The following is an 18957-nucleotide window of genomic DNA, read 5'->3' on the forward strand; positions in this document are numbered from 1 at the left end:
TCTTTCCTGATGGTATTCCGAGTGCTGTGTGGAGAATGGATAGAAACAATGTGGGACTGCATGGAGGTTGCTGGCCAAGCCATGTGCCTTACAGTCTTCATGATGGTCATGGTGATTGGAAATCTAGTGGTATGTAGCCAAAATAATTTTACAATTAATTTAGAATATGAAAGGTAAGACAACCAGTAATTCATTATAAAAGTATTATTGAATGTGATTTTTAAATATGATTTTAATTATTTTGGATTTGTTACAAGTATAGGTTCTGTTTGTTAGATTTCTGATCCTATATAGAATCCTCAGCTCGGAGGATGACCCCCCTCAGGGGTCCAGAGTGCAATTCAGAGGATGTGGATAAGAACATGCAGGACTGGGCATTCAGGGTATTGTGGACTACTCCTGGTTACCTAGAGAGGGAGAGAAGAGCAAAGGCACCCCCAGTGTTGGACTTCCAGGATGGAAGTTTCCTATTTGCAGAAGAGGATGTAGCAGGGTCTTTTCTCCCTAACTGATTCAGTCATCACTTCCAATCACACATAGGCAGGTTATTGGGCCTTTTTTTTAACATTTTTTCTGATCTTTCCTATCTAAAAGACTGCCGTTACATTCTTAAGACTCTGGAATGTATGCCATTTTGAGACCTGCTTGCTGCACAGCCAGCATTTTACACAAGTGGGGTAAGGAAACTTGAATGAGAAGGAAGTTATGCAGGAAAAAACCCAGATTCAATTACTTCAAGTTTCCTTTTCCTTCTTCACTTTTTTTGCTTCCTATTTCATAATTGCTTTCTACAGATACTTCTAAAGTGGTCTGTATTATATCTGCTCTTTCTTTTTCAGAGAAAAGCATCAGATTGCCACTAGTTTGTATGAGTATAAATTTCTCTTTTTAAATATGTTTTATATTTTTTAACTCGCCAGTATTTAAGACATTAATTGCTCTGCTTTTCTCATTCCCTCTATTATTCTGCATCTCTGCTTTAAACAACTCTCAGTAGCAGAAGGGGTTTTAAATTAGCCATCCTGGAAGTATTCTTTAGGAATAAAATTTCTAAGAGGAGTAAGGTGATTATCTTTAAACCAAGCCAGCACTGCTTCTAGTTGCACAGCCACTTGCTTCAGGATTTTCTATAAATCTATTGTCTTATAATGAAGACAACTGTGAAGTTGTTTGATTAGACAAAACATACTCCATAAGTAGTCTTCTAAACCAGAAGACAGAACTTTGTGGAATGAAGCATCCACCTATGTGAATATTTCCACAGTATTTACTGTATTCTGATTTTATTCCATAGCTCTAGGAAAATTTCTTACATGAGTAGACATCCCTGCTGTGTGTTCAGGGCTGTTTTATCCATTTGTCTTTCCGTGTTCCCAACGCATTTTTTCATTTTATCTTCCAAGCTGAAAGGAGAGCTGATTTGAAGATTTTAAGAACTGGTACTCTGTTGCTTTGGTTTTTGAGTTCCTGGTAAACTCTGTGCTTTTATAACTGATGTATGTTCTATGTTTTGTCTTGCTGTGGGAAAAGGGTGACCTGGGGGTTAAAAGACAGGGTGCATTCCTGGTTTTTTAAGCCGCGTACAACAAAATATTTGTGTGAGTTTGGACCAGCACATAGAAAGTGTGTTTTCTGCACGGATCAGTTCTGCCTTCTTTTGCAGAATGCTGCAATTTGCCAGAAAAGCAAGTATGTTGAATCTGTTCAGACAATACCAAAGAATCATTAATTTCTGACCTTCTACAAACATAAGCAATGCAAATGTACAAAATCCCCTGTGTTGAGGTATAGGGAAGGTATTGTGCTCAAATTACATTTGCATTTTATTTACTGTGTACTTTCAGAATCATATACTGTGAATGAAAACACAAAGCCTGTGTTCATAATGGGTTCATAAGAAGCATGTGAATGAAAAATGAAAAAAATTCTGCTCTGTTGTCTTTGCCTTTTTTTTTTTTTAAATTAGGTATTGAATCTTTTTCTGGCCTTGCTGCTGAGTTCATTTAGTTCAGACAACCTTGCTGCTACAGAGGATGATAATGAAATGAACAACTTGCAGATTGCTGTTGCAAGAATTCAGAAAGGGATAGATTATGTGAAGAAAAAAGCAGGTGAATGTGTCCGAAAGTCTTGTTTGGGAAAACAAGCTGCTGTAAATCAAAGAACAGCAACAGATCAGTTGAATGATGAGAGAAACCATTGCACTTCCAACTGTACCATCACTGAACTAAGGATAAATACGAATTATGGCAAAAATGCGAATGGAATGGCCACTGTTATAGGTGGCAATGATTATACATCATTCATAAACAACCCAAGTCTTACTGTTACAGTACCAATAGCTGTTGGAGAGTCTGATTTTGAACATCTGAATACAGAAGAATTTAGCAGTGACTCAGATTTGGAGGAAAGCAAGGAGGTAAAATTTAAATATTTTATATTTTGGATGAACGAGTTACACCAAATATATTGTTTCAGTGTAATTCTTCCTGCTTAGAAATGCAAAGCAATTGTAACTCAAGATTCTTGAACTGTACTGAGACTGAATAATCTGAAATGAGAAAGTGGAGTTCAAGAGAGTAGGAAATCCTGGTAGAACTGTGTAAGTTTTTGTGAACCCATTTATAAAGATATTTAAAAAGCAAACTTTACCAGATTGTTAGCTGAATAGAAAAACTAGTATATGTGTCTAGAATAAACAGTGTCAGAAGACTGGGTTTTTTTATAATTGTAATGTTTCTGTGAACGACAAATGTAAGTAAACTGCTGTTTAAAATTATTAGAGAAGATATTAATAAAGAATATTAATACTCTTTGAGGAAAATTGGCATTATGTTTACTGGATAAACTTAACAGAGGTGCTGACTCAGGCTAATGAGAACAGTAACAACAGTTTTCATGTTCTGAAGTCAAAATGATGGGGAAAGCCAAGGGAGCAATGTTCATATTATAAGGTGAATGCATCAACTACAAACTCAAGAAAAAAATAGAATTACTGAATGAAAAAGTATTAATTTCTTGCTTGGTTTTGGGAGTTTTGAACCTGTCACTTCTAAAACAACTGCCTGATTTTAAACTGCGTCAGCTCTAGGATTGTAGTCATTTTTCAGCAGCTGCAGACTGAGATGAAAAGCAAAATCATTTCGGCAGGATTTTGAAAGACTAAAACTTCAGATTGCGATCTGTGACTCGAGAGCAGACTGTGTCTGGTATCACCACCTCTGGCACACGAAGACATGAGGACATAAATAGAATATCATCACTTGTGCAGAAAACTGTACTCCAGTCTGGATTGCTTTGTCTGGATTGTTTTGGTTTTTGGGGGTATTTTTTGTGTGTGGTTGGTTTTTGGGCATTCAGTTGATGAGTCAGAGAGATTTTTGGTTGGTTATGGGCTTTTTAGGTTTTCAGTTGCTTTGTTTTGAACTGGCAATTAATTTGCCAGTATTACTTCCAAAGTTTAGAAAATAAGTTCATTCCAGCAAAGCGTAGTGAAATTAGATTTAGAAAGGTGTAATAAGGTACTCGTTAAGTGTTTCTTTTATTGCAGAGTACAGTGTTCAGTAGTATGACACTTATTTTTGTTATTTCAGTAGCTTGTTTCCTGATGCTTGATTTGTTCCATCTACTTTTTGGAGATTCTGTTGCTGCATATGTTACATTGACCACTCAGTTGAGAAGACCTTACCTTACTAACAGGCTTCCTTAAAGCAAAGCAAACAGTGTTCTTAACCTGTTTAAAACATTAACTGAACTATGTAATGAAGCTGTAATGTTTGCTGAATAGCTTCTACAACTTTTACATATTACTAATCCGACTAAAGGTTACTGGATTTCTTAGTGTTTTAATGAAACTTGGTTTTGTGGAAGGAATATTTGATTAATCCAGGAAATTCAGCTTTAAATCTAACACTTGCTTGGAAATTATCCTTCAGGTGAAGATGCCTGGTTCTTGACTATTTTATATTTTAGAATTGTGTGACAGAATCTATGCATTTTCACCTCTGATATTCAAGGTGATACATAAACACTAGCTGTTTATAAGATAAAGTTACCTGGTATCAATTTTGACACACTCAGGTTTGGAAAAGTGGTTAAGAATTGGCAACCACAGGAGTTACATAAACTAACAAAACCCTTCTATTTCATGTACACTTGTTCATAGTCAGTAGGGAAATTGTCTTTCATCTTGTAGATTAGTTCAGGTCTTTCTTTCAGACTTCCCCTTTAAATGGGAGCAGTTTATGCTGGAGTTGTTATATAGCTACATCATTTAAAGAATCCTTGAGAAGTCATTTCTAAGAAGTGAGATCAGTTTTATCCCAGAAGACAAACTGAGGAAGTTATAGGTTTATTGCTAAGCGTGGGGATTTGTTTTTCATTTCTATGTCTGCTACTATCCATAATGCACCTTAAACTGTTTGAATTTTTTTTTTTAAGTCATCCAGTTAAATAGTTAACAATGCTGGGAAAAACTGCTTATGTAGAAGTTTCCGTGTTTAAGATGGTCTGATTTACTTTTTTTGCCTGCAGCTTTTTTCTGAAAGAAAGGACCTAGATGTATCTTATTTAGTATCTAGTGAAGACCAGGAATTAACCTTGAAAATGAAATGCAAGGAGAAATACATTTCTGTTATTTTACATGTCTAGTAATACCATTTAAAGGATACTTAAAGAGTGGGTGTATCTGTATGTCTTCTTAGTTTGGGCCTTTCAATTTTTTTTTTTTTGAGTATTTGAGGGTGGAGGGATTTTTGGTTGTGGTTTGGTTTTTTGTTTGTGGGGTGTTATTTACGTTCAGGCCCAAGTCCAGTATACATCTGTGAGCTTCAGATGTTCTGCTAATCTTACCTCTTCCATTATGTACTTGGATGTGCTTAAAGCTCTAATCCACACCTAAAAATGTTAGGTTTTGCAAATGTGTGACATATCTAGAAAACACATATTTTAAGTAAGTAGGAATCCACACTTCTGTTTCCAGTACTCAACCTAAAGGGTACCGTGTTTTAATTTCATTGCGTACCATTCTTCTCACAGGAGTAAAATCAAGCTGGATCAGTCAAGAATGCAGATCTGGTGCTTTTTAACCAGGCAGAGCAACGTGTCAGCATGTTTATACAGGTTACCTAAAGAAATCATACATATATGGGCACTTCTGAGATTGATTGGCCTGCATGCTATTCAGCTACAATACATTTTTCCCCATATGTTGCAATGTAGTGGGAACATACACAGCTGCTCTGTAAGCTGAGTCCCATGACTCACATCACAGCATGATTGAGGGCAACACCAACATGTTCTTCTCTCCTTGTTACATCTTTGGTATTTTCTGTACTATTTCTGTGGCATAACCTGCATGCTTTGTAAGTTTTTATTATTGTTAACTGAATGATTAAGCATCAACACTTTTCAAGATTCAAAGAGGTTAACAACCTATGATTTTATGAAAATTGAAAGGTTGTCCTCACTTGATGTTTTCTGTTCATCTGTTGCACCATGTTTTTAGCTGTCATGTAATTATGAACATTTTCTGATCACGTTCATCTGACCAATGCCTCTGTAATATTATATGTATAGTTACCTGTATGCTAAAATGTTTATATCTGATATAGATTGTTTTGTGTTTGTTCACTACGTTTTTATAATTCACATTTCAGTTTTCTCATATAAGAGAAGCTAAAATATAGGATGAAAGATACACTCCTAGGAACAATCAAATGTATTTTTTTTATACATCTACATAGTTATTTTGAATATGGATGTAATGATTTAGTTATTTTCTAGTCACAAAGTTTGTATGTGTCTGCAAGGTTGGAATATAGGGAATCGTTTATGTAAGTTTTGTTCTTCGTCATAAAGAATTGTTTCTTTGTGAACTTAATCCAGTTACTTTATTTTTATAAAGACAGACATAAAATATAACTTTAATCAAAAATTCTATGCAGCTGTCTAAATAAATCTGGATGGTTTAAAACTATATAAATAAGGATCTTCAAACAAGAAAGAAATATAAAATAGGAAAACTAAGGATAAGGATAAAATTAAGACAATTGTTAAAAAGACAAAATAGGAACTACTACACTTTCAAATATCTAAATTCAGAAACTCCAGAACCGTAAAACTTACATAGTTTTTTATATAGCTTAATTGTACCAAGCTATGCCTTTCTTATTCCTGATGATCTCTTCTGAATAGTTTGACAGTTCTGCTCTTTACCATTTAGGGATCATTGAGGTAATCCTTTTGCAAATACAAATTTTCTTTGTGTGGTTTTGTTGTGGAATCTTGCATTATCTTCCATGTATTCTTTTGTATTATATATTGGAAGTATTTTGATCTCTCTTTTGTGTTCAAGGGGATGGTAAACTGTTCAGAAGAAATGGAAAAATATCTTTCTAAGGATTTTTTGAAGCTATTTTAGAAAAGGCACTTCAATAGGGAAGAGTAGAATGTGGTAATATCTCATCCTAGAGGTCCCAGGTATGAGGGGATCGGTCTTATTTGATGGGTATTGTGTGACACTGCTCCTGCCTCAAGCTTCTGCTTTCATGAGTCTGGACAAGTGTAGAGCAGCATGCAAACCAGTAAACTGGGAGCTTCCAATCATTTAACTGAAGAATACACAAATTTTTTTCATTTGGATGTCACTTTGTCTTACTTATGCTTCCCTGCCTGATAAGGCAATGCTTTTTTTTAGTAGATGCACATGCCAATTTTTTCTAAGTTATGTAGAGTAGGAGAGGTAGGTCTTTTCTATGGAGAATCTTTTGGTTGCTTTGGAAGATAAACAATTTGCAACTTTATCTATAGACATTCTTACTTTTATTCTTTCAGAAAAAAAGGTGAATAAAATATCCCAATTAAAGTGACTAGCTGTGTTTATGCTGAAGAGTACCATGCTCAGTGATAATTCAAAATTATTATTAAAAAAGAGTGCTTTGTGTCCTTTTTATTGTTTAATTAATAGTTGATGCTAAATGGAAAAATTGGGTTTTTTTAATTAAAGAAATACTTCCTGCTTAAAATAGATCTGATTAACTCGGCAAATAGCCAATGGATGGAATATTAAGAGGGGTAATGCAGGTGTTCTAAAGGTTTCTGTTGTGTGTCTGCACAGTAATACTTTTGGATCCTCTTTACTAAGAAGTTCCTGAACATTCTCTTCAAAGTGCTGTTATCAGCAATTGTCTTTCACATTTCACTGTAGTTCTTTACCTCTTCTCCCATGGAAAAATACTTGATGGTCTTAAATGATAAAAAGAAAGAGAGAGATCCTTAGTAAATGAAAAGACAAGAATATGTAGCACAGTCATCCTGTGGCTTTTGGCTTTTGGCTTTTTAATTACACGAGATAATGTTTCCCTTCTATTCCTTCTCTTAAGAGCTGTATTACTGGTATGTCTGTTCTCTGCTTCAGAGGTTGGGAACGTGCCAGATTTTCCGTTCCTATTTCAGTGCCCAGTAGGTAGCATCATGTGAACAATCTGTGGCTACCTGTTATTAGCTCTTATTATAGAGTTTTCTTTAAAGTTATCATCTGAAACTTTTCATTTTTTATTTTAATGGTGATGCTCAGTAAAGATTGACTTTAATTGCTTCAAGCAATCATATGTTGGTTCTGTGGGACAATTTGTAGTAGTCACAATACTCATGGAAGTATTTGTGCCATGATACCTTGAATCCGTCAGGAAAAAGAAAGGTCATAAGCATCAAATTTTGTCCTGATAACAGCACAGGAGAATTTTATACTGAAAAAAACTAATGTATTCAAAATCTGAATAGTGTATTACTGCCAACAGTGAAAAAGAAAAAAAATATTATATTGAGGGAATTTTCTCAAACAAAAGTTATTTAGCTGCAGATTTGCAAACATCAAAACTGCTTAATAACTTTTGAGTGCATCAGTTGATCCATTCAATCCAGTGCTTAGTTTGCATATATTGTGGCCTTCTTACCACTGTTTAGTAAACTGAGCAGCAGCTAAGGGCCCTGGAAGGTGAAGGATGAACATTTCTGTCTTTCCCAGAAGTTCTCTTCCTGGAATGATTCCCCAGATCAGTTAGACTTCTGCAAAGACTTCTTTTGTAAATAGCAAAGAAACTAGCTTTCTAATTTTTTAATTGTAAAACTCTTCTATGTGTATTGATTTTTACGATCTCTTTTTTAGTTGTTGTTGTTTGATACCTGCATCTTAGTGAAAAGTGGGCCCTTCACATAAAAAAGACAACCAATGTTTAATTTAATCTGTAAATCTTCAAGCAGTAGGATTATAGTCTACACCATCTGTAGAAGAAAGAGGAAACCGGGATACCTGGTTTATATCAAAATAGGTCATGGGATCTCTAGTTTTATTTCTAGAGTAAAGAAAATTGCATTTGTAATTAAAAATAAGTTTTAAAAAGCTCTGATCTCTGATTCTGATACCATGAATTATATGAGATATATAACTTCATGTTCTAAACACATTGATTCTTTTCAGTTCCTTTTGTGTTTGTGGTTGTTCATCTTTTATACTTTCAGTTGAATTCATGTCATCTGCTCAACCGGTGTGCTAAGCTTACAGTTCAAATTACCCAGGATACTTCACATTGATTTTAATTTTTATTAGTAATATGACACAAAACTTCTTTACTCTTAAAAATTATATTTTTTAAAACTGATAATTTGACTTGTTTAATTAAATATTTCAGTTTGCTCACCACCACTGCAACATTTTGCAATATATAAGCTATGTCCTGGAATGATGAAAGCAGCATAATAGAATTGTGGAGGGTATAGAGTGCTAGCCCTGGGTTCAGTAGAAGTAATGATAGGAGAAGTTGTTTTCTGTGAATATTGCTATTTTGAAATTATGTTACTAAAAAAGAAAAGACATGTTTACAGTAAACATGAGTAATATGGGGGTTCTATTCCAGGTAATCAGTTTGTAAAGTAATAGCAAAATAGGCAATATAGAAAAACCATTTTTAATAAAAATTCGTGCAGGATACTGGGTTACTTATTATTATCATATTGTCTGTCTTCTTTCACAAAAAAAAATTGTTAATTTCAAAAATAATTTTGTCCTTTCACGTTTCACAATTGAGGTGTAAAAACAACTTGATCGGATAGTAACTTGCCTGCAAATATCTCTTAATCATAAAAATCCAACTAAATTAGCAAAAGTGGTGTTGATTTGACAAAACAAAGGTTGTTTTATGAAGCGTGCTTACATCATTCCCTACAGACATTTACTTGTGTGACTTCATTACTGATGTTATATACTTCTTGATAATAACATTGTAAAATGTCAGAGAATGCTGTGACCAGAACTACTCTAATTTAGTTTGGTACTCATACTTAAATTAAGTGTACAGGACACCACATCTTCCCTTAAAATCTCCAGATCTCCGCAATACACAGGCAGATTACAAAACAATAAATTAAGGCTTATTCTTGTAATGGTTGGGGGGTTTTGTGTATGTATATGTTTGGTTTTATGTTTGGGGGTCTTTTTAATAATGTGACTTATGTCATGTCAATTCTTAAAAAAAACCCAACAAAAATTTTTTCTGGGTGTTGACTGTACAGGTATGTGTACCAGAGTAATGGGTAGTTTCAGAATGCACAATGTACTACATATGTGCATTGGCAAAAGAGAATGCAAATTAATGCCAGTTGAAATGTATAAGAAAGTAATAGTAGAAAGCAAAGTAAATAGAATATGTATCAGCAAATCAACTAAGTAACAGTTAACTTTGAAGAATAACATATTTAGACTAGAAATTCTGAAATTCCATGAAAGATTCCATTATATGCCTTGCAATCTCTAGATAGAAAGTGGATGATTTATGCACATTTCAACAGCATTGACTGCTACATGTGGGTGTTTTTCTGTATTTCTGGTGAAAAATATTATTCTTCTTATTACTGGCACATGATGTTGCATGCTTAGTTTATTATACTTCTAAAAATGTAATATTAATAAAGTAAAAATATTATTGAATTTTACTTTCAGAAGTTAGATTTTTCCAGCTCATCAGAAGGAAGTACAGTTAATTTAGCTGTCTTTGGAGAAGAAAAAAGTGAATCTGAACCAGAAAAAGGATCAGAACTACAGGCATGCTTTACAGAAGGTATGAAATAAAATTTGGGGCTAGCAATTACGTTTTGCTTGTTTGCAACAAACATTGGCAGTTCAAGGAAGCTTTTGCTACAGCGGTCCTGGATCCTATTTCGTCAAGTCTTAGGGTATGATTAATTTTACCTGTTGTAGATAGCAATACTGATGTCTATGAAGTACTACTTGTTAGTGCAAAGTTCAGTATGTGTGTTTGTGATAATTTATAATATTTTAAAATAACCACTAGGCACAATTCTATAAACTTATTCTCAGCAGTCAGTAATTCTGTTGATTTAAATTACTTTGTCGGTAGTGAAATCTGCAAGATTAAACCCTAGACCAGGCTCACTCCACTGAGAAATTTAAAATGGAATCATGTGATTAATCATGGTCACTTCCTAGTGCTAGAAAGCAATCCAGTGGTTGATTCAGATCTTGGAAAGTTTGACTCAAAAATAAACTTATTTTGTTGACATTGCCCCATTAATTGGGGAAGAGGGTGTATAAGCATACTGTGGATTGAAACAGGTGAATGAGAGCCTATGTATCTATTTATGTAAAGAAGTCTTAACAGCAAACTTGCATGTCCTTAAAAGTTTTGATTTTAGTTCTGTATAGCTATATCTTCTAGGGGACTACTGAAATTTACTATGTAGGAAAGAATTTCTAGGTTTTTTGGTATTACAGATTTTGATTTCCTTTAAAATCATGAGTAAAATCACTCAAAATATGTTCCAGGATTAACTCTCCTATCCTGTCCATGCTTTTTGGTTTGCTGTTTTGAAAACACCTTGGATTTAGGTTAGAACCTTTGTCCTTTGAAGTATTATTTTACTGATCTTTAAAAAACCAAAATCATTTTGCACTGTGGAACTGTATTGACTATATCAAGTTCTTAATTTAAAAAATCAAACAAACAAACATACATTTCTCAAATAATTTGACATTATATTACAATTTTTCCTTATCCTTGTGTTATGTGATGTCTATTAGTTCTTGGACATAAGATTAATTTTTTCATAATGTAAGCATTTTGAGTAGTTGAGTAGTTCATGTTCTTCACAGTGGTAGCTGTTTTATCTGAGATGATGAAATATAGCGTAAGTTATTTGTAACATATGAACTTAATGACGCTCACAGGAAAACCATAATGCCTTTGGGACCCATTAAAGTCATGTCAACTTGGTTATGTTTCTATGTGATCAATAATTTTTAATGAATTAAGGACGCTACTCTTGGCTAGGCAGATACTGAGGTTCTTTGAAAACAATGCCTTGAGGCCCCATGATAAAGTAGGGACCTCTCCAATATGAGGCAAAATTCTGTGGACAGTTGCCACAAATCTGCATACTATTGGTAAAGATCTCATAATCTCCTGTTAAAACATTTATTTCTGTAAAGAGGTATCCTTAGTCAGCCCTTGGAGCATTGGTTGTTCCTCAGTATAATAAATAAAAATAGTATTTATAGCTGATTTGTTTGAACCTTATCTAAAAGGCAAAAGTTCTTTTAAAAGAAGAAGCTTCTGTATTCTTGAACAAGTTCATGTGAAAGGTGCTATGTATGCTCCTTGTTTCTACTCCCTGACAATTTGCATGTTCTTTAATTATCTGTATAGAAACTGAATAATATATATTTTTAAATGTTTGTAAATGAAAATTAGCTCTATTAGATGACTGTCCTTTACTGTAAGCTTGATTTAGCATCAGAGTAGAGAAAAAATTATGTACTCTTAAATTTTCCTACATCCAGAGTATAAAATTGAAAAGATAAGTAGCTTGAACTTTGTGAAATAGGAGTTAGCTAAGAATGATTTGATTTCTCAGGATAGTGAAAATGCTACCATATAACAGTTTCTTATTTTTGTGCTATTAGGTTGTGTACAGAAGTTTAAATGCTGTAAAGGCAGTAGGGAGAGCACAAAAGGAAGAATCTGGTGGAACCTTCGAAAAACCTGTTACAAGATAGTAGAGCACAACTGGTTTGAATCATTTATTGTCTTCATGATTCTTCTCAGCAGTGGTGCTCTGGTAAGTAGAGCTTGCACCCATAGAAACAATACCTATAAAAATGTTTTATCAAAATTAGTATTGTAACACATACGTGTTCATTAAGAAAAAAATACAAAGTTTTCTTAAAAGAGAACTTGGAACTAAATTCTCAGAATATTTTGGGTATTACATTTAATTTACATTACATTAAAGTTTTGCAGGTGAACTTTTGATGATTACAAGGTGATGTGTGTATTTACGAAAAGGATTGCACTAAAAATCTTGTTTAAGAAATTATAAAAATAATGAAAAAAGAAATGTATGCATAAAACAATTATTCTACTTCAAATGAAAATTGTCCCCAAAAACAGACACTGAATTCATCATGTTCTTAGTTAATTTTTTGCTACAGTTTTAGTTTCATTATTTCTGGACTGTTACATAGGAATTCTTGAATTTCTTTATACTATTCTTAGTGACATTTAGTGCTTCACACAGCTTGGGATCATTTTGGTTGCTCATTGACAAAGGATTTTCTATATATTGTCTTGGTCTCTGCTCCAGCACCTAAAGCACCACCTATTTTGCTTCCTTCTTCTCTGACCTTGGTGTTTGGAGGGTACTTTTTCTCACTTTTTTCCTTCAGTCCTCATACTGCCATGCAGTGTTTTGCCCTTTCCTAAATATGTTTTCCCGGAGGCACAACCAGCTTGATTATTGTGCTCAGCTGTTTCCTGTGTTGGATTGATGGTGGAGCTGGCACAAAGCAGCCCCCTGGTCTCTTCTCACAGTGTCCACACCTACAGCCTCCCACTGCTAAAACCTTGCTATCAGCACCTAAGACTGAAATTAACTAAAGAGCATCAACATAGTATTTGGTCTCTTTTGTTAGTTGAAGTTAATGTAATAATGAGACTGCCTTATGACTGAACCTGGCTGGGCTTTTCAGGGTGAAAAATTTTAATTCTGTGTTGACTATTACTGAAATTTCTAAAAACCTTTTTGGCAACCTCAGATGTTATATTGTAATTCTGTTTTCGGATAATGATAAAATCTAAAAGGCAAACAGAATGTAATTGTAATTTCTGCTATTTTTGTTTTTCAAGGTAAAACATTTAAAGTTGAAAGTGATTTTACTTTGCTGTTTTCATGTAGTTCTGGCTTAATTTGTAATTTGCAAAGACTTTTCAATATCTGACTTGTATGTAACCCATTCTTCACAGGCTTTTGAAGATATACATATTGAACAGCACAAGACTATAAAAATTCTGCTGGACTATGCTGATAAAATCTTTACTTATGTCTTTATTCTGGAAATGGTGCTAAAATGGGTGGCCTACGGTTTTCAGACTTACTTCACTAATGCTTGGTGCTGGCTGGACTTCCTGATTGTTGATGTAGGTACTATGCTTTCTAAGTAGTCAGTTTCTGGTTTTAGGCCAGTCATTTTATGTAACTTCAATCTGGTAGAGATATATGCAGTGAATAATAGAAATCTGGCTTAAAGGAACAGAAAATTACATACTGGTGAATAAGATCCTACAGCAATTATCCAGTGTGTAACTAAATCTGCTTTGTGCTGTCATTGACACCATGTGCTCTGTGTTTTACTGTGTGGGGTCCCAGCTGGTGAGGGAGCACTATTTACTGATTTAACTTCAATTTGCTGGATATGGTGACAGAGAACAAGAAGGAAGGAGACACAAGAAAGGAGAGGGAAGTTTAAGTGAGCACATGGGGTAGGGCGGTTGATCCTGGGCTTAATGAGGCACTGACAAAGAACTGCAGGGGAGAATTGTTTTTCAGCAAAAACATTAAAAACTAGGGCTGAAATTGCACTCCAAAGAAACTAAATTAGTGACATCTCATGATACGTTTGTTTGAAGGAGTTCTTTCTTTTTGCGAAGGTGTTGGAGTAGAAATTCAACAAATGGACAAAACAAACTCTATTAATTGGATGGTATCTGGGATCTAGGACAGAAGTTTTGTCCCCTACCAGTAGAATTGAAATTTACCTAATGCTCTTTTCAAAGCAGATTTTTTGGAGGGAAAGGCACAAGTGGTGTTTGTTATTTGTCCTCCCCATTTAACTGTGCCTCTCTTTTTAGTGAATCCCCATTCTGAGCAGATGGATTCAGTGATGTGAGATAACATGTGATATGTTTTTTCTGGGATATGGAGTTTCCTGCTTTTTACTTTCATGGCCACTCCATTTCTTCTGTTGTGAACTCCCGGTTTATACTTACACCAAGTATAAAATTAACATATTCCCAGAACAGATGTACTGTAATAAACTTTGCAAGTATAAGGGTCCTCCCCTAAGATTAAATTTTCCAAAACAAGATACCCTCAGCACATGAAAGGAAAAAAGTTAAGACTGTGTTTGAGTAAGGCTGAATATATTTGCTTCCTTTATGAATGCTACAGCATTCTGATTTTTCTTTATTGTAACTTAAGAGTTAAATGAAAAATTTTGACAATTTTATAACTAATGGGAAATCAGCAGTAATCATCTAGATAGATTCTGTCACCTTTGCATCAAATTGTTGATGCCATGTTTTAGAATCTTTTCATGTTTTGAATCCCAGACAGTATGTTTCCAGAACCTTGTGATACCTAAATTTGGAAATTTTTTCCCATTACAGTGGTCATTGCTATAAAAAAAAAAAAAAAAAAAAAAAAAAAAAAAAAAAGAGAGTAAATAAATGCATTACTATTTTAGGAGTATTCAGAATGAGTGTCTCTGTACAAGCCTGTATTGGGAAAGGTTGATCTTGAATTGAGTTTTAAGATCAATTACTCTTATTAGGCATACCATTTATCCATATGGACAGGTATGGGCTCTTCATTTTTTTGGTGATTTCAGTGCTTTCATGTAGCCATCTTAAACTTTTGTTTAGAGTGTCTGCATTTAGTGACCCTGTAGTAGCAGATTATATAACAATTTATGTTGGAGGGCACCTTCGGAGGTTTTCAATTGGCTCTAACCTCAAGATTAGATTAGACTGCTCAGGCTGATACTCTGTTTTGAATGGGGAATTCCTTACTTAGCAATCCATTGCCAGTGTTTGACCTCATGTATTGTAAACCCACTCCTCCTCACCCCTAAGGTCGTGGTGGTCTGCTTAGCTTTTTCTGACATTATTGCCAGACTTACTTGTTACTGTTTTCGCCTACTAACAAGGAATTTTAATTATTTCTCTTCCTGTTGCCATTTTACGTTCTGGTTTAGCATACAGTTGCTGCCCTCAACTGCTTGGATCAATCTTTGTTTTATCTTTCTATCCTATGTCTTTATCCAGCTAAACATTGAACAATTTGCCATACCAGTACCACTCAAATTATCATAGTCTGGCAACATTTTACAGAATCTTTTTAGGCAAACTCTTCTGTATCTATCAGCCTAAGCTCTTCACTTCTTCCCTGCTTGGGAAAGAATTTATAGTAGACAAACAAATTCTTACCCTTTGTGATGTTTGCAATGATTTTAGAAACGGATAATTACCCTGAAACAAATAAAAATGCTCGTTTTGTTCAGCTTTCCATGTGCAAGTACAAATGGTATCACAGAAAAGAACAAAGATGGGATTGTATAGTATTTGGCAGCTTGCTTGAGCTACCCTTAGAGTAAAGAAATCTGCAGAAGACTTCCTCATGTGTAAACACAACAGGAGAGAGCCATCTGGAGTGGGAGACTCAGTGAGGACACAAGTCGTTGACTTTCACCAGAAAACAGCAGGAAAATCAGCTTTTGAGCTGTTAATCCAGCTGTACTGAAAGTTTCAAAAAATCTTGTGGATTAAACCCTTTCTTCCACAAAAGTAATAATGTTGAAAGAGGAAATATCAAGGCACATTAATAGTACAAAATACAAACAATTTTATAAATCCAAAGTAAGATGTTTCCAGCTTATGATAACAATGTGCTTTTCTGCAATTACCCTATTTGGTAGTTACAAGAACAGAAAGTTGAAATGAAGCTGAAATTGGGATTCTGTCTCACGTGCATCATTACAGGGTGTTTTGTAAGATATCCCCTTCCTTTTTTGCAATACACCTTTGAATTTTCTAATTTTCTAATGTTATATTTAGCAATTTTATATGTAGAAGTCAGTTTATATTTGGTATCACAAGTTGTCCAAACCAGAATCAAATATGGAAGAAGAGGAAATTATTTATTTATTTTTTAAATAAAAATGCACATACACACATATCCACAATTAATATTATAGATTAAGGTATGTTTTTGTTTAAATTGTTCTGAAATTTACATGCAATATTAGACTGATTCCTTTTCCTTTTCTTTTTCTTCTTTTTTTTTATTTTAATTTTTTCACTGAAAGATTAGGGACCTTGTGAAATTTTTTCCCAATATCCAGATAAAAATTTTACCTCTCAAGGCATTTCTATTTTGAAGCTACTTGAAAAAGAAAATTTCTTTTTTTTTGTTTTGTTTCCTCTAGGTCTCGTTGGTTAGCTTAGTAGCTAATGCCCTTGGTTTCTCAGAACTTGGTGCAATTAAATCCCTCCGAACATTGAGAGCTTTGAGACCTCTAAGAGCTTTGTCACGTTTTGAAGGCATGAGGGTAAGGAAAAAAAAAAAAGAAATAATTTGTAAAACAAATCCTTAAAAATATGCCAAATTATAAAATCATGGAAGAACATTAATTGCATGTCTGTTTGCAAGGCCAACAGTAGCATGTTTGATTCTATCATATGCATTACTCCTTTTCTATTTGCATTACTTCAGCGTAATGTAATGTTTTACATTAAATCATTTTCTAGGTCTAAAAAACCAAATCCTTGTGTTGTTTTTTAATTTTTTTTCTGTGTTTATTGACTAGGTGGTTGTGAATGCTCTTACTGGAGCGATCCCATCCATTATGAACGTACTTCTGGTTTGTCTTACATTCTGGCTAATTTTCAGCATTATGGGAGTGAATTTGTTTGCTGGCAAGTTCTATTACTGTGTTAACACCACAAATAATGAGAGGTTCACACCACAGGAAGTCAGTAATAAAAGTATGTGTGAAAATATGAACAGGACTTCTGGAGGCGTTCGGTGGAAAAATGTGAAAGTAAACTTTGATAATGTTGCAGTCGGTTATCTTTCTCTGCTTCAAGTGGTAAGTGCATAAATGTTCCAGCTTTAATTTTCGTCGCAGTATCATTTAATTCCATAATTTTCAATGTTACTTTAAAATAAATAAATGGATATGGATTTGACTTTATAATTTTGTTCTATGCAGCAAATTAATGTTGCTTATGGTAAAAATGTGATACATTCTTTGGCCATTTTGGAAGAGGAGGACTATCTAATATTTACTTGATGGATATAAAGTTGCTTGGCACCCAACTGCTAGTAACTTTTCAAGTTCTACAGAAATACAGTATGTAGTTAAAATATGTGGTTAAACACTGCAGCTAGGTTTCATTTTCTTTTATTTGCTTTATCTGTTAAGGCATACTAATATTTTTACCATGGTTGTCATAGATATGTTCTAGGACTTATCTGATCTTCAAACAAGAGGAGAGTGAACTATTGATTTAGATGAATTAAATTACTTTTTCCTCTCTCTTCTTTGCCTATTTTATTAGTAGTAGTCCCACTCCAGTTACTGTCTGTTATTTCCAAGTGAGTTTTTTTGAGGAAGTTTTTAGCTTGCTTTTAACCTCTTAAAGATTAACAGTTGCAGAATTTACTAGTGCTAGATTTCTGGGCATGAGCCTTTTTTAGAGGCAGTATCTGTAAATTGTCAAACGTATATTCATAATCAAGTTCATTTGACAAACTGCTTCTGGGAAATTATTTGTACTCATAAGCAATTGGTAATTATTATGTCTTTAAAAATTTCGAACTGGTAGCGTTTAGTAATTATTATTGTGCTAGTGGGCTACCATCTGATTGCTTCGGGGCGTAACAGTAGCTATTGCTAAACAGCACTAGGCAATTGCATAAATTACCAGCTTAGAGAGGGGCACTGCTTTTAGCAGTTGAATCATATCTTGCATGTACAGTTTGCCTATGTAATGATTGCAGTAAACATTTCACACCTTTCTTGCCCTCAATATTGTAGCTCACCAGAGAAAGTTTGATGGAGGCCCGCTAGAGGGGTAAGGAATTGGTTGGATGGCTGTGTCAAAAGACTTACATTCAGCAGCTTAGCGTCCAAGAGGAAACCAGTACCACGTGGTGTCTTTCAAGGATTTGTTCTAGGACCAGTACTATGTAATAGCTCCATCAATGACATTGATAATGGAATTCAGTACACCCTCAGCAGTTTGCAGATGACACCAAGCTGAGTTTTTTGATAGGCTTAGAGGGAATGCCATCCTGAGCGACCTCAGCTGCCTGAAGGTTGAACCCCATGAACCTAAAGGAGATCAACAAGGCCACATGCAAGGTCTTGCACCTGGTTCAGGGCAATCCCCAGTATCAGTGCAGACTGGAAAATGAATGGATTGAGGTCAGCCCCACAGAGGTGCTCTTGGGGAAAAAACTTTGACGTGAGCTGGCAATGTGTGCTTGCGTATGATTGCAAAGGATTTGATTGCCAAGTCAGTCATATCCTGGGCTAGCCAAAAGGAAGTGTGGCCAACAGATAGAGAGAGGTGATTCTCCCTATACACTCCGTTCTCATGAGATCTCACCAGAATAAGGAGGTATGAACTTCTTAGAGTTCTAGAAGACAGCCAAGAAAAAGATCAGAGGACTGGAACACCTCTCCTTTGAAGAAAAGCTGAGAGAGGTGGGGTTGTTCAGCCTGGAGAAGAGAAGGCTCCAGGGAGACCTTATGGTGTCCTTTCAATGTTTAAAGGGGGCTTATAAGAAAGACTGAGGGAAAATTTTTCCCAGGGCCTGTAG

The 18957-nt window shown here is 34.6% G+C and overlaps 1 protein-coding gene and 1 long non-coding RNA gene across 9 annotated transcripts in view; one reads left to right on the top strand and one right to left on the bottom strand.

The window, feature by feature from the left end:
- LOC108447031 overlaps positions 1-18957 on the bottom strand; it is a 96933-nt gene that overhangs the window by 40998 nt on the left and 36978 nt on the right. The window lies entirely within an intron of this gene.
- The window catches only part of LOC103616591 (sodium channel protein type 2 subunit alpha), a 69484-nt gene that overhangs the window by 40947 nt on the left and 9580 nt on the right, over positions 1-18957 (top strand). For 5 of the 6 annotated variants that reach the window (XM_017735645.1, XM_008634791.2, XM_017735646.1 and 2 more), the window contains 7 exons: positions 1-129; positions 1967-2419; positions 9998-10115; positions 11978-12132; positions 13317-13490; positions 16556-16678; positions 16937-17218. The exon at positions 1-129 is cut by the window's left edge and continues 225 nt beyond it. In XM_017735645.1, the coding sequence (XP_017591134.1) occupies positions 1-129; positions 1967-2419; positions 9998-10115; positions 11978-12132; positions 13317-13490; positions 16556-16678; positions 16937-17218 (1434 nt within the window). The remainder of the gene's footprint in view (positions 130-1966; positions 2420-9997; positions 10116-11977; positions 12133-13316; positions 13491-16555; positions 16679-16936; positions 17219-18957) is intronic. The other variant, XM_017735647.1, reaches the window with a different exon arrangement.

The sequence above is a fragment of the Corvus brachyrhynchos genome, unplaced genomic scaffold (assembly GCF_000691975.1).
Source record: "Corvus brachyrhynchos isolate BGI_N302 unplaced genomic scaffold, ASM69197v1 scaffold255, whole genome shotgun sequence".
NCBI lineage: Eukaryota > Metazoa > Chordata > Aves > Passeriformes > Corvidae > Corvus > Corvus brachyrhynchos.